We start from the raw sequence: 27,450 nt of genomic DNA, 5'->3' as shown, positions 1-27,450 counted from the left end.
TCTTCTCTCCAAGGTTAAAACTTTTCGAGACCTGACTTGGTTTCAACGTCTATCCGAGTCTCTACCTGCTGTACCGTGCTATCTATTACTGTTCTCTCCGAGGATCACCTACCATAATGATAACAATAGACCTAATCTTTTATGACATCGATAAGATGGTTTGTTACCTGTCATATTACCTTACAGGAAATATGATACTATCTGTCTATCAATACACCATTTTACTTCACGTAAATAATTTGCACAAATTTTACCTACTGGCAAAATCATAATACCTATCCCCCAGCTTCTTTATTGTGGCTATTAGATAATTCTCCTATTTTTGTAATAAACTTTAGTCTAAATATGAGACAAAATATTGAATATGGCAATCACAGATTTGGAAAAGTTATGACAAAAGTTAAGATATAAATTATGGAATGTAATAAATGTGTGGTTGGGAGAGACAAGGATAAGTTACATCACGACACTGTCATCTGAAGCTGTGTTGGCACGGTGAATAAACAAAACAATACAGTAAACTCCTGCTATGTAATGGTCACAAATACCTCGGGTCACTGTTTTAAGGTAAACTCTTCAGGGAACTCATTTTTTAGCGCAGCAAGATATATTAAGTAATGTGGTCTGTAGTGGGACAGTACTGCCAATTGACAAGTTATGGACATCTTGGTTGCTGTCACTCAGTAGGCTATACAATAAATCATGTACTGTATACTGTACACTTAATAGTTTCCTACTCGTTAAATAAAATTTTCCCAAGTTCCATGTATGTGGTACTTGTAGCTGTAATAAAGATTTTCTATCTTTTTAAACTAAATTTTAAATAGTGTAATGTTTATAAAAAGGATTTACATTTAATACAGCCAAATATAAACACATGCTAGCCAAGACCCATGAATGAGTCTACAATTCATCAATGGTTAACAAGAATAGTGATCACAGGCTGGTGAAGAGTCCAGATTCTCAAAGGTTCATAAAATTCCAAAGATTCATGAATGTGCTAAACTGGTCATTTTTTGGGTCTGCTTTCTGGTCTTATCTCATCCCTTCTAATTTGTTTCACCTCTGGTTGTTCAATGCTGTCTAAAGTACCCAACACCGTGTAGTCAGGGTACTGTACCTCTCTCTCGCTCTCCACACCAAGGCAGCAGCAGATAGATGGTAAGAAACAAAGGTGATGTGGAGCTGTGAAAAAATGTTCCTGCCACAGCAGATTCAGCATTACATAATATCATTTAGATTCTTGCTTGCTGTGGAGAATGTAACTATGTTCTTTGCTGGGGTAATAGTGACATTTATTGTATCAAGTCAACATTGGACTATGCTCAAAATTTCCATATAATTCAATGTGCAACCTCAGAGCAGCCCTGTTTTTCCATTGGTTTATGAATCATAAAATAATGGTTGGCTGTATTTCAGCAACTATCATAAAAGACCACATGACTGGTATAACAGGAGCTTACTGTACTGTACAGTATTTCTAAATGTAAGTGAGGCAATAATGCTCACTAAATTGATGCAACCTTAACAAGACTTGTTGAATGAATTTATAGTTTTTCTGAGTCTTTCAAGTTTTTTTTCATTTATAGCAAAAAGGTGGCCAGAACCAAAAGCAACACACACACACACACTCCAAACATTCACCATCATTCATTATCTCAAACTGCTGTAACATATGTGCTCTGGTATGTGTTTCTTATCCACAACATGGTACAAAAATTCAAATCTGGTGCTATTGCTTCATACAGCCCACCACCATCACATCCATGCTCTATTATCACACAGCCAAACTTCTGCTTCCTAGATGTCCAACTTCCTTCTGTCCTTCCTGGTATTGCCCTCGTCTCCCACCATCCACCCCCGAATAAAACACTCCTCTCACCCACTTCTTCCTACCCATTCTCTCAACATGTCTACCCCCACTCTAGCAAATCCTGATTGACATTCTGACAAACACTGTTAACAAAATATTCTAATAATAAATACAAATGGGTCGCTTACTTATGGCTGATGTAGAAGATATGTGCACGTAAAACTGACTGCTGGCATACAGACTGCAATTTAACGTACGAATATGTATAATAAAATTTTTTTTTTCCTGAACTGCAACACTTTGGTCAATGTTTCTGAAGCATGATTATAAGGACATTTATCCTACTTCATGTTCACACTGACAAGTCTTCTGTTTTTTGTTTTTTTTTGCATGTTATAGCATCTTTAAATCACAATTACAATTAATTTCACTAACATGTGTCAACAATCTTCTATCAATTTCTACATGGGAGTAGCAAGCACCCTGATGATCAATGGTTTTCACAGCAGGACACATGTAAAAGGTCTAGCCTACCCACCAACTGGTTAACTATTCAAAATATATGGATACAAAGACAGATTAGATCATTTAAATGGAAGAATACCATGAAGAGTGAGAATACAGACCACCTCATTGTAACTCCACAAAATGAAATAAGAAATGCAAGTGTGGGAAGAGGAATATTCAAAGATATATACAATGACATACGGATGAAAGTGAATGGTAATATACATATGAGGATGTGAGAGGAGGGAGGGAAGGGAAATGGTGGCAAGTATAACATGTAATTTTCCTGTGATATAAAATGAATTAAAACTTTTTAAAAGTTATTTGAGACCATAAAAAATAATGCTTTAAATACAAACTATAAATCTACTTATGTTAATTACGGCAAAAGAGAGAAATGAAGTTTAGAAGATGAGAAATGAAGACAGTGTTATCGGATGATTTGTGTGATGATGTTAAGCCCTCCAATGAAGAACAGGGAAATGGGTGAGTACAATACAGTGAAGATGATGTATGTCAGACTGGAACAGCTGTCACCTCACACTGAAAAGTCAAGGTGAGGTTCATGGTCAGGATGCACATCTATCCTATGGTAAAGGCCTTGGTGTTAAAGGACATTATCTCGGTCAAGAAGAAGAGGTTGAGATACTAAGAAGGATAAAGAGAAAGAGGAAGTGGATAAAAAGGAGGAGGAGGGGGCAAACAGACTTGATTTATCAACTTTACCTTGCAACTTTCACCTATTGAGCTATTCTAGATACTACTTCTGAACTTCTCTTCTGATTGGCCCTCTATTGGCAACACCTTCCTGCACTAAAAAAAAAAAAAAACCCACTGGAACTTCAATCAATAAACTACTGTGTTATTGCAACCCCGAAAAAATGGCTAAATTTCTACCATTTCACTGAAGGAAAAAAAATCCCCATAATAATGATCAAAATACTGGACTGAACAAGGAATTAACTTTCAAGAAGATTATTGTACAAGAAGCATAATAATACCTTTGAGGGTAACTGTCTGGGATATTCTGTGATAAAAAAATTTTGACCCTGGAAAATAAACCAAATGGTAAAGCCTAAAATAGACGATTATGTTAAAATGGGAAACGTTCCTTAATTTTTACGGACCATCACAACAATAAGTCTTGTCAATACTATTGAGCAGTATACTGTATATGCATTCCTCCACACACTTATTATGTCCAGATTAACCAATGAGTGTATGGCTGCTGTCAAGTAAAAGTTTATCTTAAGAAAAGATCGCAGGTATTTTTAATATTTATTCTAAAATAAATGGTGATAATGACACCAGGTTGTGCGAAGCAAGACACACAAACTAGATGGATATCTGAGGCCTCGCTGTGGAAGGGAAAAACCATGGCAGAACATAGCAATGGTAGCAATATGAATGTATGGATGAATGAATGACAACAAATGAGATGAGTGTGTGTGTGTTTTTTTTTCTTGATTCTAGCCACCCTAAAGTGAGTGAGAAAAGGCTTAAGAGTATAATAATAATAACAATAATAGAAAATAATAATATAAATACAGCAAGTACGACAAACGTGCAACAGAGCAGGAAGTGCGGCCAACAACCCTCCACTGGCCATCGGGGCTTGAAGATGCAGTTGGGAGAGAAAGAAAAACGTCTGGGTATACATACATCAAAGGTCAACCTTCCAAATACAGAATACTGAACTATAACCAACCACAGGCCTAATAATAACCATAAAAAAGCTAGTCATGCAAATACACACAGGTACTCACTATGGACCTAGATTCCTTGAACACTGTCCACCTTTGGCTACTCTACCAATCCCTTGTCTATGATGGCTGCTTGGCATTATGGGCTCTGTTTGTGCCTCACCAATAATACTTCATACTGGCAGGGGGGGGGGGTAACCACCTTTTAGGACACTGCTAATAGGCTTTAGTAAGATGACCACATTGGATACCAATTATATGTAGCAAGTACAGTTTACAACTGTAAAAAGTAACATTAAAGTCATGTGTCCTGACAGTATAAACATTTGTGACAGCTTTTAATATATATGTATAAAAAATGCTGATATAGTAGGAATGAACTTCTGAGATTTTCTATAACAAAGGGTCAGCATATAGAAAAGAAGAAAAAATACAGAACAAATTATAATCGCATCAGTACTCACGGACAGTGTGGCAGACTTAACTGTTGTACTGCATCGTGACACTGAATAATGTTTACCACCAAAAGATAAGCCAATCAAAATATGCCTGCATAATTCTACATAAAAATTATCTTGAACTCTTGGTGGAGATCGGTAAATTTTTTCCAAAATAAGCCAAACATCTTGGGGTGATTCCACTGAACACATTTTAAAATACCAATCTGTTTCAAGTACCATATGTGTTTTATTCACTTCTCCAGCTGTCATCAAAGCACACTAACTAGGGTGAGTGAATGCAATATGAATAAATGGCCTCAATCACTATCACACGTAAGTTTGATTCTTACATTACCATTTACACTCGCACTGACTGAAAAAAAAATACTGTAGATAAAATTACAAATAAACACAAGATCTGTACGAAACATTACTCTAATAAAACACTGATCAAGGCAACCTGTTCATATTGTATCACCTCACTCTTTACTTCCCTTCCCTTAGTGTCCAGTCTGACCAACAACAACAAGGATGCCTAACATGACTCAAAATTAACACCAGTATAGATATATAATAGAAATTACTTTAAAGGAGAGAGTGTGGCAGTGTCTCCGATAATTCCAGGACGTTGGCTTAATAAGTTAACTTTACAATCTGACACTGGACGTCCCGATTCACTAAAATCCGCTTGGCCTGCTCCGTCGCTGGCTTGGGACATGAGCGAGTTGTCACTTACGTCTCCCACCGGACCCGATCCGCCCGTTTCCGAGGCAGAAAAAGAATTCCCCGCACTAAGGTCAAACCCGACAAGATTTATGTTATTTTCCTGCACGATGTTGGACAACGCCTGTGATATAGTGTTCAGCTCCTGCTGGTTGAACGATGATGAAATAATAGAGTCAATAGGGATGTTACCAGCAACAAGCTCATTCAAGGTAGACTCGTCCAGACTTAAAGTGGTGCCTTCTTCAGTCATTGGAGGTGTAGATGAGGCAGTGGTGGTAGTGGCGGTGGTAGTGGTGGCAGCAACAGTTGGTGTCGTACATGGGGGACTATGAGTGGGGGTCTGGGAGCTGACTGAGTGGTCGTCGTCATCGCCCTGATCTGTCTCTATATCTCCCTTGTCCTCTGCAGTACTCTCAAACTCCCCTGTTTTACCTTCTGCAACAAATACAACCTTGCTAAATTACAGTCTGGAAATTTATTTTATAACGTCTTCATCTGTGTGACATTAATAATAAAATTATCGTAAAATCGGCTAAAAATAAGTCATACATACTCTAAAACCCAGTATGACTTCACACGACAATATAAACAAAATAAATAAAATATTTAACAAAATATCTAAATTAGCTACAATATATAGATGAAGAAGTGAGTAACCAATGGTGAAGTTACAACCTAAATCCTTGGTAATTTATTCTCTTTACTCTTCAGTGCTTTAACCTTACTATCTTTTTTTTTTTTTTTTTTGACAAATATCTAATAGAATCTTAGAGTTTATCTTCCTTTTTATTTTATTTATCTCACATACAGTAAGAGATAAGTGATACTCTATTTTTAAAGCTGGACACAGTGTAGTGTATTACAACAGTAGTAATGTACTCTTATGCCCATGTTGAGTTTCTTCAATCATCTACAGTATCATCAAAGATTACATTCCAGACACCTGTTATATAACTGCCAATAGAACTGAGTTACAACTACCGTACTGTACTATGCAGTTTCACGATCAGGTACAGTACAGAATTCGTGGATCAGTTACCATGTAAACTGGGAGGCTCACCTGGAGCATCAAAGAGTTGTGTTAACTCATGATCTGGGATGCGGTTTAGTACATCCTGGAAATCCCGAGGATCTAACAGACGAGATGCAGCATCCAGACCTTCGACCATGCCCTCCATGTCATCGTCCAGTTCACTCTCCTCCGCCTCGGCTAGAGAATCTGTCGAGGTCGTGTTGTTATTGATGGGTAAAGTGACACGTAACTACACAAATATATGAAGGAGGGAAGCACTGTTGTTAACCTTCAGGTAACAAATCTGTGGAAAAGCACCAGAGGAAAGTTTACACACTATTCAAGGTAGTAATGAATTGTACAGGAAAGTGGATGAGAAAATAGAAATGGGTTTCTCATTTTTTAAATTAAATTTAGTGAACATAGTTTTTTATTTTCACTCTTTCAGGCCATTTTATGCTATACTGCAAGGTGGCTGAAGTCAAATGCACACACATACCAGTACTTTCCCTTCATTTACTGTCATTTATTCACTTAAAACTACTGCAAAAAATGTGTTCTAATAAGGTCCTATTCTTCAACAACAAAATCCTAAACATCTATTGTGCTTAGCTATCATTTCTCACTTCACACAACCTAGCATCACCCATCACCAACAAGTCTTTCCCTAAAAATAAAAATAAATATCAAGTCATTTAAACATTTTGTTGCTTCTTAGACATCTCTCTCTCTTTCTTTCTCTCTCTCTAGATCCACTGTACTTATCTTTTCTCTCCTTCCCATTGCCCCCACCTCTCTCTCTTTTACTATCTACAGTACATTCTCCATCTTACCATTCCATCTCTACCCATCTTCTTCCTACAAACCAACGCCTGAAATATAACAATCTGTTTACCAATGTTTCACTTCCCATTCTCTCAATATGTCCAACACTCCTTTCACTACCACATTTACCTTACCAGTTATGAACTATTTCAGTCTAGTACTATGGGAGTCTTGATATACTTTGATTCACCCAAAATGAGAAAATGCTGAATGACCTTATTACTATAATTTCCTTTAAAATGTTTATGTACCTGGACCATCCCACTTAGCTGGGAGGTGTGTGACACTGACAGATGGAGACATTCATAGGTAGAAATACAGTACATGAACTGGTTCCCAAAGGTATGAAACATTTACTTAAACCTTTGAATTTTTTGCCATAAGATAACTTAACCATTTGAGTACAATGAATTAACCCCTAGAGTACTGTGATCTCAATCCTTTCAATACAATGATTAATCCCTTAAATACAAGGTCACTGTATTCTGGAGGTTAAATCATCACACTCACAGTAATAATGATCCCTCAAGATAATAATTTATCCAGTCAACAGTCACAGGTATTATGACCCACCAATTCAGGCGAGGAAATTCATATTGTTCAATGTGAAGAGAAAAGATAAGAGGGAAAAAATCTGTCAGGAGGTCAGAGTAATGGTAGTGATCTGATGAATAGGGTGGGAGAAGGTTGGGGTGAAAGGACAGTGTTTACAAACAAGTGTTGGTGAAACACAGGAATGTGTGTGTGATGTTGAATAGGTAAGAGTAGTATATGGAAAAAGACTGAATGTATCATTTTCAGTGAGTGAGTGAGTTAGTGCATATGAATGATCTTTTTAACACAAAAACAGAGACTGACACCAGCAAAACATCAACTGACCTGTACATGATGCTGTTGAGAAATGTGGGGATGTTTGTGGTGTGGTGGGTGAAGGCTGTGGGGAAGAGAGTGAGGACTGACTGGCCATGGGGGGTCGTACACTGGTAGAGGGAATTACTGAACAGGTAGAATTGGAAGATCTTCGCCGTTTCTTGCTTCGTTTACCGTATCTTGATAAAATTGGCATTTTGTTCTTTTTCCGAGATCTCTTGGGCTTTGGAGTTTCTTCCAAAACCATTTTAACATTATTTTCCTGGGGGCCACAACAAAAATTCATTATTCAATCAGAAAATATGATTTAAGCAGAACAATTTCAAAATTGTATTACCCAAGCACCCAGGCTACATCAATCATATCTTGAGTCTAAACAAATATAATCAGCCACTAAGAGGAGAGTCAGGCAGTTCAACATTCATATTATTTTCCTTTCAACCTTATGAGGTATTTTAAAGCACAGCACCACAATGGATGATGGACTGCCCTAAACTGTACTTCACATTGTACAAAATCATTAATTCTCTTTCATAAAAAAAATCATCACTCCTTTAAATTATTCACACAAATACAATTCTATTTATTAAATAAACTTAACATGTAAGACCACACAATGTAGGTTCATTATAAATCACCTTAATATATCACTATAAATTTAACCTCTCCTCCACATCAATTACTTGAAAAATCACCATAACAAACATCAGAGCAGTTCACTTTTGTAATTTAACTGTTAAAAATTCCTCACCTGTGTTTTACTATGCTGTGAACACAGTGGAAGCTCATGGGAAACGTCAAATACAGGTACCCGACATAATGTGTTATCAGGTTGCCGCGCAGTGCAATGAGTGAACAGCTGCTGATCCACATTATACATGATATGACGTATGCAGTGTCTAGTTCCAGGTAAGGACAGCTCCCTGCACTCTCCTCCACCTTCACCATCATTGTAGACACACTCACGTCGCATCAGCACCGAAGACCTAAACCTACAGTAGAGGAATTACAAGTGAACAAGGCTGCCAATAAAGGTTGGGTAAATACACCACCTTTCCACATAGAGTCCATGGGGTCACAACTCCCAACACTCATGTAAGGGGAAAAAGGTGAAGGGTGGCTTTCATCCTCCTATTATTCAATTCCCTTAATTTTCAACTATCAGACTCATGTGTAGGTACTTAAAATAATAAACACAAAGAGCAGAATTCATGGTTATCATTTAAAAGCCATTTATAATATACATCAAATAATTATTACTTGCATTATGAGAAAATGATAGAGTACTGCAGTACAGTGATCCCTCGGTTAACAAACGCCTCAGTTAATGAAAAAATTTCAGTTAACGAATTCCTTACGAATGTTTCCCAACATGTTTTCGCCTGCTTTTGCCTGCTCACCAGCTGTAGTATTAGTCTGCCAATACAGTAATCGGTTTTAGGGCTTAAATTCGTTCCCATTTGAGTAAATATCAAGAAGGTTGTACTATTCAATAATTTTCCAAGTCTTATATTAAAGTTTTTAGTCATTTTAACAATTATTTAACATAATTTAAGTAGAGGGAACTAGTTTTTAGCGCACCAAACAGCCACTCAACACACCCAAAATGGCATCAGTGTGTGTCCCTCCTCAGTGGAGGAAGCTTCTTGCTTGAGACTCTCTTGAACATAAACTATTTTTACATTTTTACAGTACAATTATTGGTCATTCTGAAGTTTATTTTACATATTGACAATATATTATGCAGTGCAGTGTTGATTTAAAGAAAATAATCTTGAATTACACCAAGAGAACTCAAATTTTATGGTGAACTGGTGCCATGGGGCGACTTCTCTTCCACCCCAATGCCTTCTCTTCTCCCTTCTCCTCCACCCCCATTCTAATTCCCATCATTATCATCATCAACCAGGAGCCTTCTACATGCACACTTCAAAGTAAGTGTACTTTACTGCATTTATTTTTAGTTTGTTTGTAATTTTCGGTGAGCTGGAACCAATTACCCAAAATCCCATTGAAACAATGCTTTCGGTTAATGAAATTTTCGGTTAATGAACGACCTTCTGGAACGAATTGTGTTCGTTAACCGAGGGACCACTGTAAAGGGTGGCATCCCCTAGGACCACATACCTAGATTTAATTTTTGGAGATTCTTGGTTAACTTGTGAAGTCCGGTAGAGGCAGCAAGCATCTGCAGTGAGGCGGGGATGTGTGCGAGCAGCTTCTACCAGTCTCTGCGTTAGAGCGCACCGTCTCTCAAACTCCCATGCACGAACTTCAGTACGCACACGAGATGCGATAACCTAAGACAGAAAACGGTCCTCAAATAACAATATATTCGCAATTCTACATATCCACAAAGTCTTCAACACAAAATCAACTACAAGTAAGGATGTTTCCTCTCATCAATTAGGTGATACAGTACAAGGTTAACATAAACCTCCAAAATTGAAATACAATGTGGAAATACAATGTGAATGTGAAAGGAGAGAGAGAGAGCAGGTGACAAAGTGTACAATGTGGAATGAAATAATGAGAAGCCAAGAACATAACACATCAGATACAAAATAAATAAATAACTGCTTTTCTAACCATGACAAGTGCGAGTGGATTATAAATAAGATTTAACAAAAGATAGAGGTGGAGTGTCTTGAATGACTGAGAGAAGTGAGCTGAGGAAGATTAGCACGATCCACCCATGATGAAGTATTGGTGAGAACAAGACCGACAGACACACAGACTATTTTAATCAATGATCCACTAACCTGTCTTCTGTGCGAGGACAGAGCAACTGCGAGGGTAACAGACCGCTGACAACTGGAGCCGCCCGGCAACCGCGATAAGGCTGTAGCCGTGGGGTCCGCCCAACTCTGCTGTCTTCCACTCCCTTCATCACTACTGTTCACCCAACTTTGGTATCTCTCATAAGGGCCATCAGGAGGGTCTAGCCAGCCTTGTTGACTCCCACAAAGATCATCTGTGTCGCTGCCATCACTCTCCTCGCTCGTCTCAACACCTCAAATTATGAAACAAAACACATGAATTCCCCAGACAATGATGTAACATTTCTAAATATGTACAATGGTATACAGTATATTAAGGGCACAAATCAATTATCTTTAATGCCCACTAATAGATAACATAGTTTATAAAGCCTGACAGAAGCTGTGGCATCTTACCTTCAACACTAAAGTCAACACACAATCCATCAGTGTATGTCCGAATAAATACAAATCTATCCGAGCGATGGCAACAAAATGTACGTTAACCAAATGACATTAACACCAAACATAAATACGTTCACCATTACAGGCAGCAGAGAAGCTATATAATGTATGGTACCTTTTGAGGCTAGAGGACACTGGATAATTTTACCTACTGGCATAGTAACTCTTTGATACCTGGACTACTCTTTGATACCTGGACTCCTCATGACTAAATGGGGAAAAATTAATCATCCCCAGCCCAAGATCCACAGTTAAATCCCTCAAAAATGGACCTCTTAACTCACTGACTGATACTGACTGTTTAACCTCAGATGGTAAGAGGCTGCCAACTGGGAAAAAAATATGTAGCAATGTTAAATCTTTCTTGACAATTATTCAAGAGTCAAGAAGTATCAAGGCAGTATACTGTAGCTTCGATGCCTCACTCTCCATGATGTTTTCTTTTTATTTTCTACAGCGAACAAATTATAGAAATGTGATAAACTGATAAATGCCAACCTATTAACAGATCAAACTGGTGGTCAAATACTGTACAGGAACTCTGCACTCTGATGGGCTACACTAACCCTTCACACCTAAGGGTTGTCACTCCAAAAATGTAGGAAACAGCAGTAACAATATTTTTTATAATTTAATGTCGACTTATTGTCTAAATTTGTTGTAAACAAGGATTGGCAAATTACTACATAAGATGATACTGTATTACAATGTTAAAAGAAAGAAATCTTTAGTTTCACAAAGATAAACCACCAAAAGTCACCATACCTAAGGGAAAGAGATCGGAGTTATAAGCGTAATGTTTTTCCCGTAGCGTGTGGACCCGTAAGAGAGGTTCGGGAAGAGTGGCAGCAGCGGCACTGGTGATGGCAGGTGGCGGAAGCCTCCTAGGAGGTAGGGTGACCACCCGAGGCTGGTGGGTGGCCACTGAGGGCAGGTAGGTGGCGGGGGCCATGACTAGACTCCTACCAGGGGAGGCCGAAGTTGATGCTGAGGTACACAACAAAGATATTAATATCTTACAAAAGACATTTTACTGTTTGACCTTTTTTGCTCAATAAAGTCCATTAAAAATTTATAAATAAATGCTGATTGTTCAGGTCATAACACCATCCACCCTATTGGCACACGAGGAGACTTAGTAATATATGCTGATTGATGAAAATATACAGATATGAAAGAGAATAAAACTGAAAACAAGAGTCAGTAGTATATATATATATATATATATATATATATATATATATATATATATATATATATATATATATATATATATATATATATATATATATATATATATATATATATATATATATATATATATATATACATACTGTATAATATAAAACACAAATGGTTCAAAACACTAACAGCTATTACCTCAAGCACAGGCTACATCCATTACCAGTGACTTTCAATTCTAATAACAAAGTAAAAATCAGAAGACAGTTCCTCATCCTTCTTGCTACCAACAACTACATTAGACTACTGTACTATAAAAAGTAATTAGTAATAATTAATGTAATACAGTATGACCCTAAGTTCTATTTGTCTGTGAGTTCTTGGGGTCTCATATACAGGTACTGAAAATTGTGTTGCTTTGAGAAAAAAAAGAAAGAAGGATCTTTGTGTTTTGTCAAAATTGTCTGAGGTCAATAGGTAATCCCCTTACAGTGAACATTGAAATCTCCCAACAGAGGATTTACCTACAAAGTTCAGTACAGGACACTGGCTAAATCAAGCATTCAATACCTTTAAGAATTCTTTCAACAAAAATTATTACAATCTAAATCTTTAAGGATAAAGAAAGCATAAAACCTAACCCATTACAGTAATACCTTCCCATAAATCTACCATTTATTCATTAGGTAGAGAATCCTATACCTGTGTTAAGAGGTGCATGAAACACTCAACAAAGACTCAGACAAGAGTCCTCTGGCAGCTACTACAAGCGACTGATGTTTAATCCCTGGTTAAGTGATAACAACTTCCTCTAAGATAAGGGAGGTACTAGTACAGTACAGTATTTTTACACAATGGTCTCCTCCTGCACAAAATGAGACAACATTTGAAAGTAACTTTATATATTCATCAACACAAGAGTATTACACACATTAAAATAGATGATGGATGCATATATATACACAAACAGGCAAGAAAATTGGAGGATGCAGGAAAAATGGAGATACACACATAATAATCAAAGGCATTTATTAAAGAAGACGGAGAAGAGATTGAAAAACTGCGTGAGACTACATTGTGATGTGGTGTGAATGCCCTCCCCCACTCCCTCCTGACCTTGTATGCTGACAAAGAATTCTTCAATGTGATTTCTTGATTTCCACAAAACATTTCTGGGATTGACTAGTAGTTGCTGCCTATTATTTGGGACCATTGCCTTGTGAAGCAGAGATGCCAAACTCACAATCAAAACACAGATTCTCCTTTCATTCACTTTTATCCATTCACAATAAAACTACTGTAACATTATTATACATTACTTGATGCCATGCTCACCCAACATTCATGCTTTCTTTTGTTCCATTAAAAAAAAAATCATTTTGTTTTGTCAGCTAAGTATGATGCAGCCATAATGATTAAAAGAGTTGTGTTATGATATACTGTTACCCAAGGAACCATTCCACATGTCAAGTCTGCCACAGTTGCTCAGGACAGATGAAGGTGAGTGGAGTTTAATCAATTAATTCAATCTTTGATAAATTAAACCAATGCCAGAGATATTGTAAGTTTTAACCCACCCATTGCCTGGTTTAATCTTATTTATGATTTACAGTGTGTTGGTGAGAAGACTATTTTTATGACATGCTACATGCACCACCATGCTATGAGTGTTGGAAAGAAAGATGCGAGTTACATATGAAATAAATAGTTTAAGTAATTTAACACCATTTTACACATAGTACCTTGTCATCAACATGTGACTGGTTGATGTAGTGCATAACTAAACAAAACACAACATTTCCTCTACATAAACTTAGTGCACATTCCACATAACTTGCAGAGTAGAGAACACTTCACTCAATAACTTACATGTCAATGGAAAAAAATATATATAAAAATCAGGATAAACGTCGAGTTACTTTAGGTTTACTTACAAACATTGAGAGGAGCAGACACAGCAACAGGTCTGGTGATAGTTGCTTGTGGTAACCTAGACTGGTGCAAGCCTAAACTTAGGGACGTCATAGCCGCCACTTGCCGTTGACTTACTCCCCCTCTAAGCTGTTCCTCCAATATACTACTGATGTTACCACTATTATTGTCATTTCTGATGCTGACAGTACTAGTGCTTCTGATGCTGCTGGATGAACTTGGTCCCTTGCTAGGAGTTGGACCTAGCCCAAGGGTGGAAGTGTGTATTGCCCCAGAAGAGATGGCTTCATGTCGTCCACTTGTCCGACTGTGACTTCCTCTTCTCTGCCCTCTATCACTACATCTGGGCTTTGGCTTTGATGGCTTAACACTACTGGATTTACTAGTTTGAATTCCATTACCAACTTTGGCAGCTAAAAGTCCTTTTGTATTGTTAATAATCTGGCCAGTGGAAACGACCTTAATTCTAGGGTCATCTGTCACAGTTTCTAGTTTCTTTAAGGGGCCTGAGGTAAAATTTTCTCTGACAGTAATGCCATTTTTATGTGTGTTTGTGTTGTCACTGGGATTCTGCTTGGTAAGGCCCAGCTTTGCTGACAACTCAGGGTATAGTTTCGTCATGTCAAAGCCAGAGCTTCTCAGCTCAGACGTGTGGAGAGGACTGGAGTTAGCATGCTGCCTAGAAGCCTCACTCCGCCCACGGTGGGAGGCAAGTGAGCCTCCAAGCCAACCACCCCAACGTTCTCTCCCTTTACTCTGAGTTACAGGTGATGTTGACACAGGTGTAGATGCCACTATGCCACTTAACCTCTTCAGACTGGCTGCAAAATGTAAAACACATCTTAAAATATTTATACATATTGCATATGTCTTACATTCATTAAACACATAGAAAGACACATCATTCCAGAACAAGTACAACTAAATATGCTTTTTACTGAGACAGACAACAACCCATACAGTAATGCCCTTAACAGTTATTACCTCCTTAAAAAATGGCAAGGAGACATTATTTATATAATTACTGTACAGTACAATACTTTACATACACCAAACAAGAAAATACATGACATCACTTAATCAAATGCTGTAGTTATGTGAGCTTTAACTGCTGCTGCAAAATTACAAGACTGATCACCATCCATAAAGACAACACAGCATATACAGGTTACTCATGTACTGACTACGCCTCACCATGACTTACGCAGAACCTCTTCAGTACAGTATGACATAAGTTCTGCTCGTTTCTGCAAACTAAAACAACAAGACATCACCCTGAAGCCAGAGTTACAATACCATACAAAGTGTTAAATACAGATCTTCCAAAGTGATATAAACTGTACATCAGGAGGAAGACTTAAATATTTCCACTGTATCCTAAAGTGACTTGTTTTTTTATCTTTAATTACTGATGATCATTTAACATACAGTACAATACAGTGATTCCTCGGTTAACGAGCGCCTCGGTTAACGAGTTACCTTCCATAAGATTCTTAACTTCGGTTAACGAGCAATCCCTCGATTAACGAGTTTCTTATGAGCCGACCTCAACATGTTTTCACTTCCATTTGGCGGTCCACCAGCTGTAGTATTAGTCCGCCAATACAGTAATCAGTTCTAGGGCTTATATTCCTTACCATTTTAGTAAATATCAAGAAGTTTGCAGTATTCAATAATTTTAAAAGTTTAATATTAAATTGTTTAATAATTTTAACAATTATTGAACCTAATTGAAGGTAAAGAAACTAGCTTCTGGCACGCCATCCAGCCTGGCAACACACGAAACAGGCGTTAGTCTCTCTCTTTTCAGTGGAGGTAACATCTTGCTTGAGACTCTCTTCAACTAAATGCTTTTTTTCTGTGTTTCCAAGCAAATTATTGGTCATTTTGAAATTTATTTTACATATTGACAATATATAATGCAGTGCAGTGTTGATTTAAAGAAATAATCTTGAATTACACTAAAAGAACTAAAATTTTATGGGTGAAATGGCGCCATGGGGTGACTTCTCTTCCACCCCAATGCCTTCTCTTCTCCCTTCTCCTCCACCCCCATTCTTTTCCCATCATCATCATCATCCAGGAGCCTTCTACATACACACCTCAAAGTAAGTGTACTTTTCTACCCTTTTTGTTGAATTTAGGCAATTTTTGGTGAGCTAGAACCAATTACCCAAAAACCCATTGAAACAATGGTTTCGGTTAACGAGCAACCTTCTAGAACGGATTGTGCTCGTTAACCGAGGGACCACTGTACTTCTTTTCTGTACAGTATAAATTTATCAGTTTCATTTATGTCCTTTCCAAAATTCAAATGAGCATTACTCTTGGATCTCAAACCCTCACTCTTCTTTAAATAATAAAACCTCTCACTGACCTCTATTCCACAATCTCACTCCCTTTTATGTGCATCAATATGATCACTGTATCTCTGGAGTCAAATTTAATAGCCAATACATTTCTCACCCGCCTCTTACATCACTTCAAACCTCATTTTCTATTTTTTTTTACCAATACCGTATCATTTAATTGTTCAACTTAATTCTTGATGTTCGGTCACACGTTTTCATACATGTCTTGGGAGCATGAAGTCTTTATTTTCTCATTGAAATTATGACCAACACTTAGTAGTTCATGTGAGAAATAAAACATATTAAAACGTTTCAAATATTACCATCTGACAGGGGAGAGAGAGTGAGTGTGTGAGTGAGAGTGAGTGTGTGAGTGAGAGTGAGTGTGAGAGTGAGTGTTTACCATCTGACAGGGGAGAGAGAGTGAGTGTGTGAGTGAGAGTGAGTGTTTACCATCTGACAGGAGAGAGGGAGTGAGTGTGTGAGTGAGAGTGAGTGAGTGAGAGTGAGTGAGTGTGTGTGTGTGTGTAAGCAAGATTCACATACAGTATACGTAAGAAAGCACGACACTGGCAGGTGAATGGTCTACCGGGGTTTGAGTGTGGTTGGCTACGGATGAAAGGGTTTAAAGTACTGTACCAGGATGGACCCACTAAGTTCTTTCCCCACTTGTTTAATTATGTGAAACAGTCAGACCTTCAGCTGGTTCAAATATCTGCACAGGTTGACTGATCATGTCAACATTATCACCATGACACTCACTATATTAAGGGCACTATGTAATGAAGAAAGGATTAATCATATGGGTTAGGTTTGAAGTGACATAAATCAAAGTAAAGATGTGTGCCAATTGACATATCTACACCCCTGACCACCTTTAACCATTGTCCGTAGCCACATTTCATGGGGACACTTTGTAGGGTGTAAAAAATGTCATATAATGTATACATATTTGTGTTGCTAGGGAGACTGTTAAGGAGTGTCCAGGCGGGTTCTCCATTTCACCGTTTTTATATAATTTTTGCTTTTAAATACAGTACAATACCTGCAGTGTATGGTATAACATTTTTATACATTGAAATTAATGTTCTTTTAAGTACTGTGCCATATTTGCTGGTGTATAAGATGCACCATGAATTTAAAGTTAATATTTGGGGGGAAAATGGTGAATACACAGTACAGTATGTTCTTTAATATTTCATTTTTATTATCATGGAAACAAACATTAGTGAAAGAGAAAAAAATAATATTATAATATTTCTGTGAATACTAGTACTGTACTGTGTATATAGGCATTACCATTAAATATTCACATTACCAATAAAAAAAAAACATCAATGAGCCACATTTAGGTACTAAACGGATTGACAGTTTGTTTGTTTACATTGGCTAATATTGTACTCATAGGGTGATTGTAATTACAGCACTTAGTAGTGAAGTATTTTGAGAGGCAACACTAAAAAACAATTTAATTTAACCACCCTCAAACAGCTACGTACACTCTATATATTATGAGATGTAGTAAATTACTGATTTCATGATTATACAAATTAAAGTTTCCTGTGAGCTGACGTTACCAGTGAGATGTTGTTCATGCACACCGATTCCGCACCAATAAATATCACAATCTTTGTATGGCATGTGACAGCTACCATTTAAAATTTTGGTACACTATTTTTTTTTTTAAGGGCTTGATTTCTTCCTGGCAGCATAACTTGGGCAACCTTCAGTATATGGGCTCACACAGCCACCATAGGTCTTTCAACATATAAACCACAGGGTGATTTTAGAGGGGGAACAAAGTATCTTATATACTGTACTGGTAAAAATAAAGTATAACATACACACTGTACTTATTCTTAACCTTGAGCTGTACATTATAGAACTTAAGGTAAGTCTCTCAGGGGTCACTTCCCTAAACACCTTATTTCCCATCAGACCCAGACACCAGCCCTTGCCAATCACAGTTTTGTCAACTGCGGGAGATTTTTAGAATGTAACCCCAGCGGTTGGCGAGGAATTACTGTACACTGTACTTAAAACAGCTGTCAGTTTATTGGATCAAAAATATAAGTGTCTTGGATGGTTATAACCTTGAAGATCCATCAGCTGCAGCTGGGAGCATCATAACTAAGGTAAATGGTGTTTTATATTTTTTCTCTTCTAACCCTTTAAAGGATTCTGAAAAGGAGTGATATGCTTATAAGATTCACTGGGAAACTCCTGATGTACAGTATAAATTATTTACATGCATCAGTTTGCATCGTCACGTCCGCAATCTACAGCTGCTGAAGCGACGGACGAGTAGATCCTAAATACCGTACAGCGGGTTTGGTAAAAAACGAAGGCAGTAGATTATGGGATTACCTTGTGTTTTGGGCGTGTCTCTAAGTGGTGTTTGTGTCTGAGACAGTACAGGCGATGGTTGCTGGGGCGAGGCTTGGGATATGGCTTGGGATGAGACTGGGGACTGTGGCTGAGGGGTATCTTGGGGATTCTGCTGCTGGAGGGGATGACCATTTGGACGAGGCCGGCCATGATGACCATTGAGGATCCCAGTCCCTCGCGCCCGCTTACCCGCCCCGCGACGGCCAGTACCCACACTATTACTGACAGACAAGCCAAAATATCTATGACAATACAAGTAAAATGTGATGCTCTGTTTTTTACAAGAGAAACACAATCCTTATACCAGAGAGTAAGACCACCACTAATAACTACAGTACTGGCAAAGACTTAATCAAACCTCATTACCACATAACAGATTAAAAAGCTCGTTATAAACCTACAAACCCTTAAATGTGTGAGCAACTATCAATTCTAGTCAGCACTTACACCACAGCAAAAAAAAAAAAAAATGGACAAAACCAGAGTATAAATTTTCTGGCACAAATTAAAGGATTGAAATATAAAATCCCATCTTATGACTCGGAAATAACCAGCAAGTGACCTATGAGATCCACACTACTATAAAATTCCCCTGGTTGACTCACCTTTTACACCATCACAGCAGACAAGGCCAAATCATATTCAATGCTACAAGCAGCACCTCCTACCTCCCCTTACCACCTCAGTTAACTCAAGGTCGAACTGCTCCCATTGGAACTTGGTGAGGATTAGTTTTTTGTTTTCGTTTACTTAATTCCTTGTTTACATATGAGTTAGTGATGCTTCCACACTTTGTTGATTTATTAATTATCAAAACTACTGAACTGAATCATACTTCCATCTTCACATGTACAGTAACTCCATGCCTCAACAATACAGTACAGTACAACTTCACAATATTTGCCATCAACAAGACATCTTCTTCCTAATAATTAATGTCACTGTCTCTTGCCACTTTTAACCATTAATCATCTTACAAGCAGTTCATTCACACTAAGAAGAGGTCTAATAAATTAACTCTCTGAGAACCATTTGCTTAAGCCAATCTGACATTACCAATCAATAAATCCAAAGTTTCTTCAATATCAACAAATTTTATCATTATAATTATTAGTATATTTTCGTCCCCCAGGCCCCAATGTGGGTCAGTGACTTGTCCCCGGGTGGGCTTAAAAAAAAAATCTGAAAACCGAAAAATTCCGAAATCCGAAATGCCTCTGGCCCCAAGGATTTCGGATAGGGGATTGTCACAACCTGTAGTAAAGTCTTACACTAAATGATCAAACTCAGCTATGAGGAGTCAAGGAAAGTTTGGAAAGTTTAGATTACAGAAAAAATTATATTTTACAGTACTGTACAGGCAAGTTTTAGGCTATAATATACTGTATACCCAATACAATACTATACTGTATGACTTGGAAATCATATTGAGGAGCCTCACTATCCACAGAGAGTATATGGGTACCCAGCACATGTGTGTGTGTGTGTGTGTTTCATGACTCTGCAGGACATCATTCCATTGGTTCACCTTTCCTGTATTGTTCTAATCTTTATTATGTACAGTACTGCCAGATGTTTGGAGCCAGTTGAAAACTGATCCATATGTCCAATGTCATCAGTCAAGAAGACAACCCCTTTCACTGTGTAAGTTTCAACAACACAATAAACAGCCTAAGCAGCAAGTTGTACAAACACGTTACAACTTACAAGTGCCATTTAAAAATACAACTTTCACTAGAAATGAAACATTGAGCAAACTGGGTGAAATTCACAAAGATCTGTAGTCCCAAGGATGTTCACACCACATACTCTCTCCCAACAGGTAGTGATGGTATGTTACAAGAGCAGGAGCTAAGAGGATTTGAATATCAACTGCCCTTTATGACTGAAGAGGGTCTGAAGTGTATCAGTTACTGAATGAGTTTAGACTCCTGAGCTGAACCTTCACACTACCACAGTTTGAAATGGAACTTATTCAACATTGAGACAATTGGTCGAGATGTACTGCTTGCAATATTAAATAAAATATGACCTCATCTGCCTGGATAATGTAACCTGCCATCATATATACCAGTCCCCTGGCAAAGAGATGGGCAGTATACACGAAGATGTCAGAGTTCACCCCACCGATGACCAGTAAGTCATACTGGTCAGTATCATCTCAACAAAACCACACACCTGTACCAGTACAATAAGCTTCCTATCACCACAGAAGAAATAGTCCATATTATCCAAAGATTAGAGAAAAAAGATGTCATGAATATGTACCTAAGTGATGAGGCTGCTCCTTCAACATGACCCCATAGTACCGTCTCTGAATTTAATTTTCATTGTCAGAAGATGAGTGAAACAGATACAATATACAGTGAAGCATCAAAGACTACAATGATTTCTACTTACTGGTATGCTGAATGAAACAATAAGAATGCAGAGTCCACATTATTCAAATTACTGTTTCTCTCTCTTCCTTTTTTTTAATTTGCTTACCAAGTTGTTTCATCATTGAGACTTCTGGGTCCTTTCTTTTTCCACTCTTAACACATGTGTATGGTCTGTCATCATTCCTCCAACATACAGTACAGTACATTACTCCTGAAGGTTAACAACTCTCTTACTGACTCTACAGGTACATCATCATACTGTACAAGGTCAATCTCATCCATGACTACTTCACCTACAATACATCTCCTTCACCAGTCATCACTAGTCTAAACAATTGTCATATACTGTACTGTATCCAAGTGTTCCTTACATCTCCTTTCACTACCAGACCAATTATCTAGTACTGTACTGCACACGTTATTTTTCATGAAACTGCAATACCGAAACTACATCCATACAGAAGAGTTAATGCTCCTTGAGTACATATATTACATATTCCACACCACAGTTGTTATCATCCATCAGGGCTCAAAGAACAACTTCAATTTTTCTTCCTTGCTCATACTGAAAAATTACTTCTTCCATCCGTTCCCTTTTGGAGTGGAGTCTGTCACACACACACACTGCTCTATGCCCAATCCACAGTCCTCCTCCTCCATCTGGGCTGATCCTCTGTCACTTTCAACCACCCTCCATTCTCCTCCTCAGCACTTTCTAGCTCTAATTCTGTCTATGTACAGTATACGCTGTTCTATTTATATCCTATAGTCCATAGACCACAAAATAGCAGAATAATAAACACCAGTCATTTCATTGCTAGAAAATTTGTAAAATAAATTTTTTTTTTCATACATACAAACTCCTCTATCATAATACTGAAAGGTGACAAGACCAAGAGGACACACACAGTTTATATTCGCCATCAATCAATCTTTCTAATCTCGGCACCAACCCCTTAAACCACCACACACAAACTGTAACACCAAGTGATATGAGAAACTGGTACATCTTCTCAGTGATTACTATATTAAAGATTAGACTGGAATATTAATACAGTAGTAATAATGTATTCCATGCTTTGCTCATCACATCAATTCAACACTACAACAAAGTGATACACGCACCGACCTCTCACAAAATTGCAGACAAACAAGATAACTAACACTATGCAGCCAGGCAATCAACAACCCCGTACATCAAGGAAAGTCAATATAAAAATGAGCGAGGTTTAACTCCAATGAGCAAATATGAAGTAGTGGAGTCTGAACACTTGTTAATGATGAAAGTAAAAAAACATATAAACATCAGCTAGGTAAAGGGACATACAGTATAGTACTAAAAAAAAAAAAAAAAAAGTTTCGACAGATATCACCTAGCCAACCAGCCTATTTGATTATACTCAGCAGAAGAACCTAACAATCTTCCAAGACAATAATATGAACCGTTCTAATAATAATAATAATAATAATACAATTATAATAAAGTCTCTGACAATAAAAATAAATATATGATATCCTTTTCCAGCATTGTTATAGTTACATACCTCTGCTCAATCTCCTAGGTGTTAAACTCTTGTATGTAGGAGGGAATGACCAATCAAAATGTGTTTACTGTACTATGCAGAGAGTTCATTATGTTTTACAGGGTCATTTCTTTATCAGAGAACCCCAAATGATTACTACAGTATATTTTAAGATGTAGTATACCTAAAAGTCTGTAGGAATAAAGTCTAATACAGTATTTAGGTTCCTGTTTATTGCATGTCCTAAAATATAGCAATTTTCTAGGGATCTACAATAAAAACCATAAATGACTGTAGATGCCTGGTGGCCAAACACCAATCCTTCACTCATGGCAAGAATTAGCATAAATAATTTAGCTAATCATTCACTGTAATGTACAACACATACAACATAAACCAACATGTCTATTCCACCTCCACATGGCATTATACAATTTTCTCAACGGTTATTTATTTTTTTATGTAAACGTATATCAACAGTGTGCAAGATATGCCCCTTCAGTCACGAACAGGTGATATTACGAACATGTACAATGCACCCAAAAAAAAAAAGTAGGAATGGCAATATGGCGGCGAAGGTGTGGCTATAGGGGGAGGACGGAGGCCACATAAAAAAAAAATTAATAAATAAATAAAAAATAAAAAAAATGGCAAGATGGCTCCTTAGGTGTTAGTTTACAAGACTCTCTACTTACACTACCCCACTGGTAAATAAATATGGGGTGCAATGTAGCCAATTCTAATGAGGAAGAGAAGCCAAGTGTTAAGAGAATGTACTGCACCATTACAAGCAAGAAACTGAAATGAACAGACGATAGTTATCAAATATAATCATCATCATCTTTAAATGGAATATTCTGTTAGTGTTATGCCTGGTGGTGTCCAGACCAATATTAGTGCGGGAAAAGAACAAACAGTGGAGGAGCGTAAGGTAGGGTAATACCTAGAGATGTTTGGTGGGGTCCAGGCAGGGCTCAGCAGGGGGGGCAGGCGGGCGCTCTCCTGCATCATAGTTACCACGCTGCTGCACCACTCTCCTGCAACACAAGGTTTACTACACTGCAACACCTTAACTATAACTACTTAAAAGATGATTAATAAACATCAAATGTGAACCAGCACATCTATAACTTCAATGTCAATACAGTATCAGAGAAGCAGAGGAAGAATCAGGTAATACCACTTCATGTACAGGACAGTATACTTGATTGGTGAGTATACCTGTACTGTACCTGTATTATATTAACATACTGTATTTGATTAACTGACCACCCCCCCCCCCCTGCTGAATAATAAAGCTTTCACTATCCTACAGTAATTACCACCAATGAGAAGCTGTGAAATATGATAATCATTATGGGAGGAGGTTGGTTTTAGTTCTCACACACACTTATGTGACCTACAAAGTATAGACAATAATGGAAAAGGCATTATGAAGGAGAAGCCACGGAGGTAGTAAGTGTGTGTGTGACTGGATGCATGCAATATTAATCCACTTTAAATAGAGACTAAGGTTTAGTTCAGCATATATATATATATATATATATATATATATATATATATATATATATATATATATATATATATATATATATATATATATATATATATATATATATATATATATATATATATATATATATATATATATATATATATATATATATATACATATATATATATATATATATATATATATATATATATATATATATATATATATATATATATATATATATATATATATATATATATATATATATATATATAGATATATATATAAACTATTTTTTTTTTACTGCCAAGATCTTCACTGACATTCATTTTACAATACAGTATATAGGTTAGGTTAGGATAGGATACGTTAGGTTATGTTATAATATGTTAGGTTAGGTTAGGATACCATTACAAGAATAGCCAAACCTCTTCATTTATATGTTAACTAGTGATGCTATGCGAGTTATGGGTTTCAAATGGATTTCAAAGCAGACTTATCCATGTATTATCTTTGACCCATACCCAAATTTGTAATCTTTGCCCTATAACATACATAAATGAAGGCTTCACACACACACTAAGAAGAACCAAGACTATCGAGCTAAACTGAATCTTTCCTATAATATTCACTTTTAGCTCAACCTTTTCCACCTGGATTACTCAACCACTGTCATCCATCCTCCTTATTATGGATGTATATATAAAAATAAAAATAAAAATGAAAATAAAAATAAAAATAATAATAATAATAATTCCCACATTCTCATGATACAGTTTTATAAAGCAAAACAGATGAACAGTCAGTGTTGATAAAATTCCTCAGAAATACAGTACAGTAATACACTTGAACTGCATTCAACAGGTGAATGATATAGTACAAGGCAACAGCTCATAGAATTATATTAAGATACAATTAAGCAAAGATGAAGCATGGGAGGATATAAGGTGAAACAGGGAGGAAAAAATGATAAGAATTAAAAAGTAACTAAGCTTGAAATCATCTCTCATACCAAGTGGCCTTATACAGTGTGGTATATAAACTAGTATTCCTCTTTTATTTTGAGCTGTTAGGTAAGAATATTTAGCTTGTGTTAGTGTTGAAGACAATCGTTTCCAAGTGACTGTCAGGAGGGTAGAATAAGTCTATTTATATAATGTATCAGAAAGAAATATTCCTTAATAGGTTAGTACCAGACATGACTAACTACCTAATAGCTTGTTATCTATACTATATACCAAATATCTATCTATAACTGCAATAAAACTCAAATCCACAACACATTCCTCACCTAACCTAGCAAGGATAAGCTAGGTCTAACTATCCACACCAGCACTAACAAGCAATGACCTACAGGCAAACAACTACACACAAAACACTTAACAGGTCTTCCAGCACTATATATGACAACTAGTTGGCACGAATGACAACTGAACACAGATAATAACAACACACACAGATGACAGTTCCTCTATGCTTCAGGTATCAAGGACTTACTCTGAGGATGCCTGGGAGTAACTGTAATACTTCAAGATCTTAGATAAGCTTAGCAGAGTGAAAACAGGTCAGGTTAGGTTTAGTATTCCTTAAGAAATTCATTAAAGATATAGAAAATCCCCCCCCCAATGTTGCTTTGACTTATTCCACACTATATAGTCTTCCACCTAGTTAATCCACGAGTATGCAAGTCCTTTATCCTTCACTAGTCAGGGTAACCATCTACTAGCAGTAATTCTATTGAAGAAATCCATGGATACAGGATATAAGGTATATAATTAAAGATCTTTCCCCCACCCCCCTTACAGTCTCCTCGAGCCAGTTAATTAACAGTCATTAAGACCTTTCCTCCTACACCAATCAGGGTGGTGGTTCACTAGTGGTCATAGGAGTCATTGATATATAAAGTAATATATAATAAAAGGTTTTCTTCCCCCCCTTAGTCTAGCTAGGGGGGGTGGTCGTCATGGCAACCCGCCCCCCTTGTTTACCTCACAGGTCCTTCAATGTTGACTTTCTTTAATCATTATTACTACCTTCATCTAACTACTTAACCCCATGAAAATATGTTCCCCTGATCCTCTAATTATCAAGGTATCGAAAATTCACACTAGTTTAAAGCTAGGAAGAATGAGTTAAGAGAAAAATGAGGTATAAAATAAGGTTAATGCGCTGCTAGAGCCAATATTTTAACTACAATATTCTAGACAAATTCAACATACTAAGACCATATTTACCTTGTATTGAAGCATTATATGTCACCTAGATCCTTGAGGAGTTACACTTGAGACCAGATATAAGTGGTAAAAGGCGAGACAGACATGTAAGGTTTGGCTTTTCTCGTTATTCTTGGGTGTAGGAATGGCGGCGGCGCAACAATAGTGGTGAGCGTCGCCTTAGTGCACAGGCTCGACCCTCCCCACACCGCCATGTTTGGTCAACCCATAACCAACATCTCTATTTACCTCTAATTCTCCTAAACTAAGAGGAATTATATAGAGTTCTTTATATAGATTATACGTTAATACTTTAATGTTTTATTGGTAGGGTAGTATATGATATAACATGGTTAATTAATATAGATATTTGTGTTTAAGTATGCAGTCCTCTACTAGCTAGATCTGCGAGTGATTTGCGGTCATGTAGGTTAAAGATACATTTGTTAATTAAATGTTTTTTTTAGTGTTAAACTATAATTATTGATGTTGTTTTAGTGATAGGACTAGGAATGGATGTGTTGTGTGGGGTTTGATGGGTCGTATAAAGGAAAAGAGTAGGTGTTATATTAGAACTAGTTGTCGGCGCGCCTGAGTCATGAGGTTCACCGCCAAGCTCAAAGTCTTATTATGACACTTTATTATTTTTCTCTAATATATTACTATTTAATCATTGTCTATCGAATATAAATCTTTTTTATAATTAATTTTATCTTTTATATCCACTAAATATATCCATTATTTTATCAATTATACTCATATATAACAAAATTCATGAGTGACAATATAAGAAAAGATAAACCAATAAGAATTAATAATTATATAAAGGTGTAATAATGCCGAAATTTACACTTAATTAAACAAA

General features: G+C 36.9%; 1 protein-coding gene across 3 annotated transcripts; it reads right to left on the bottom strand.

Annotated features, from left to right (window-relative positions):
- Window positions 1-299: 299 nt before the first annotated feature.
- Window positions 300-26,982, bottom strand: LOC121855629 (INO80 complex subunit D-like). 3 transcript variants are annotated; one of them, XM_042350692.1, is made up of 11 exons: window positions 26,607-26,982; window positions 23,821-23,914; window positions 18,953-19,194; window positions 14,237-15,055; window positions 11,886-12,107; window positions 10,659-10,909; window positions 10,024-10,196; window positions 8,648-8,888; window positions 7,906-8,158; window positions 6,250-6,408; window positions 300-5,621 (listed from the first exon to the last, which is right to left on the bottom strand). In XM_042350692.1, the coding sequence occupies exons 2-11, from the start codon at window positions 23,886-23,888 to the stop codon at window positions 5,044-5,046; spliced, it is 3,006 nt and encodes a 1,001-aa protein (XP_042206626.1). In that variant the 5' UTR covers window positions 23,889-23,914; window positions 26,607-26,982; the 3' UTR covers window positions 300-5,043. The 3 variants fall into 3 exon arrangements, with proteins under 3 accessions (XP_042206626.1, XP_042206625.1, XP_042206627.1); XM_042350691.1 differs by having other exon boundaries at window positions 300-5,624; window positions 26,607-26,980; XM_042350693.1 differs by lacking the exons at window positions 18,953-19,194; window positions 26,607-26,982 and having other exon boundaries at window positions 300-5,624.
- Between the last annotated feature and the right edge of the window lie 468 nt (window positions 26,983-27,450).

This window comes from Homarus americanus, unplaced genomic scaffold (genome assembly GCF_018991925.1).
Source record: "Homarus americanus isolate GMGI-L3 unplaced genomic scaffold, GMGI_Hamer_2.0 scaffold48090, whole genome shotgun sequence".
In the NCBI taxonomy this organism is placed as follows: domain Eukaryota; kingdom Metazoa; phylum Arthropoda; class Malacostraca; order Decapoda; family Nephropidae; genus Homarus; species Homarus americanus.
The sequence above is the reverse complement of the archived record's forward strand: the minus strand, read 5'-3'. Positions and strand labels throughout refer to the sequence as shown.

What these genes read in the sequence shown, in the direction of transcription:
- LOC121855629 (XM_042350691.1), bottom strand. Translation starts at nt 23,888, where the DNA reads ATGATGCAGGAGAGCGCCCGCCTGCCCCCCCTGCTGAGCCCTGCCTGG. An exon ending in TGTCCTCGCACAGAAGACAG is followed by an intron (nt 10,197 to 10,658) that starts GTTAGTGGATCA and finishes TTTCTGTCTTAG; the next exon opens with GTTATCGCATCTCGTGTGCG. An exon ending in ACAACTCTTTGATGCTCCAG is followed by an intron (nt 5,625 to 6,249) that starts GTGAGCCTCCCA and finishes TATTTGTTGCAG; the next exon opens with AAGGTAAAACAGGGGAGTTT.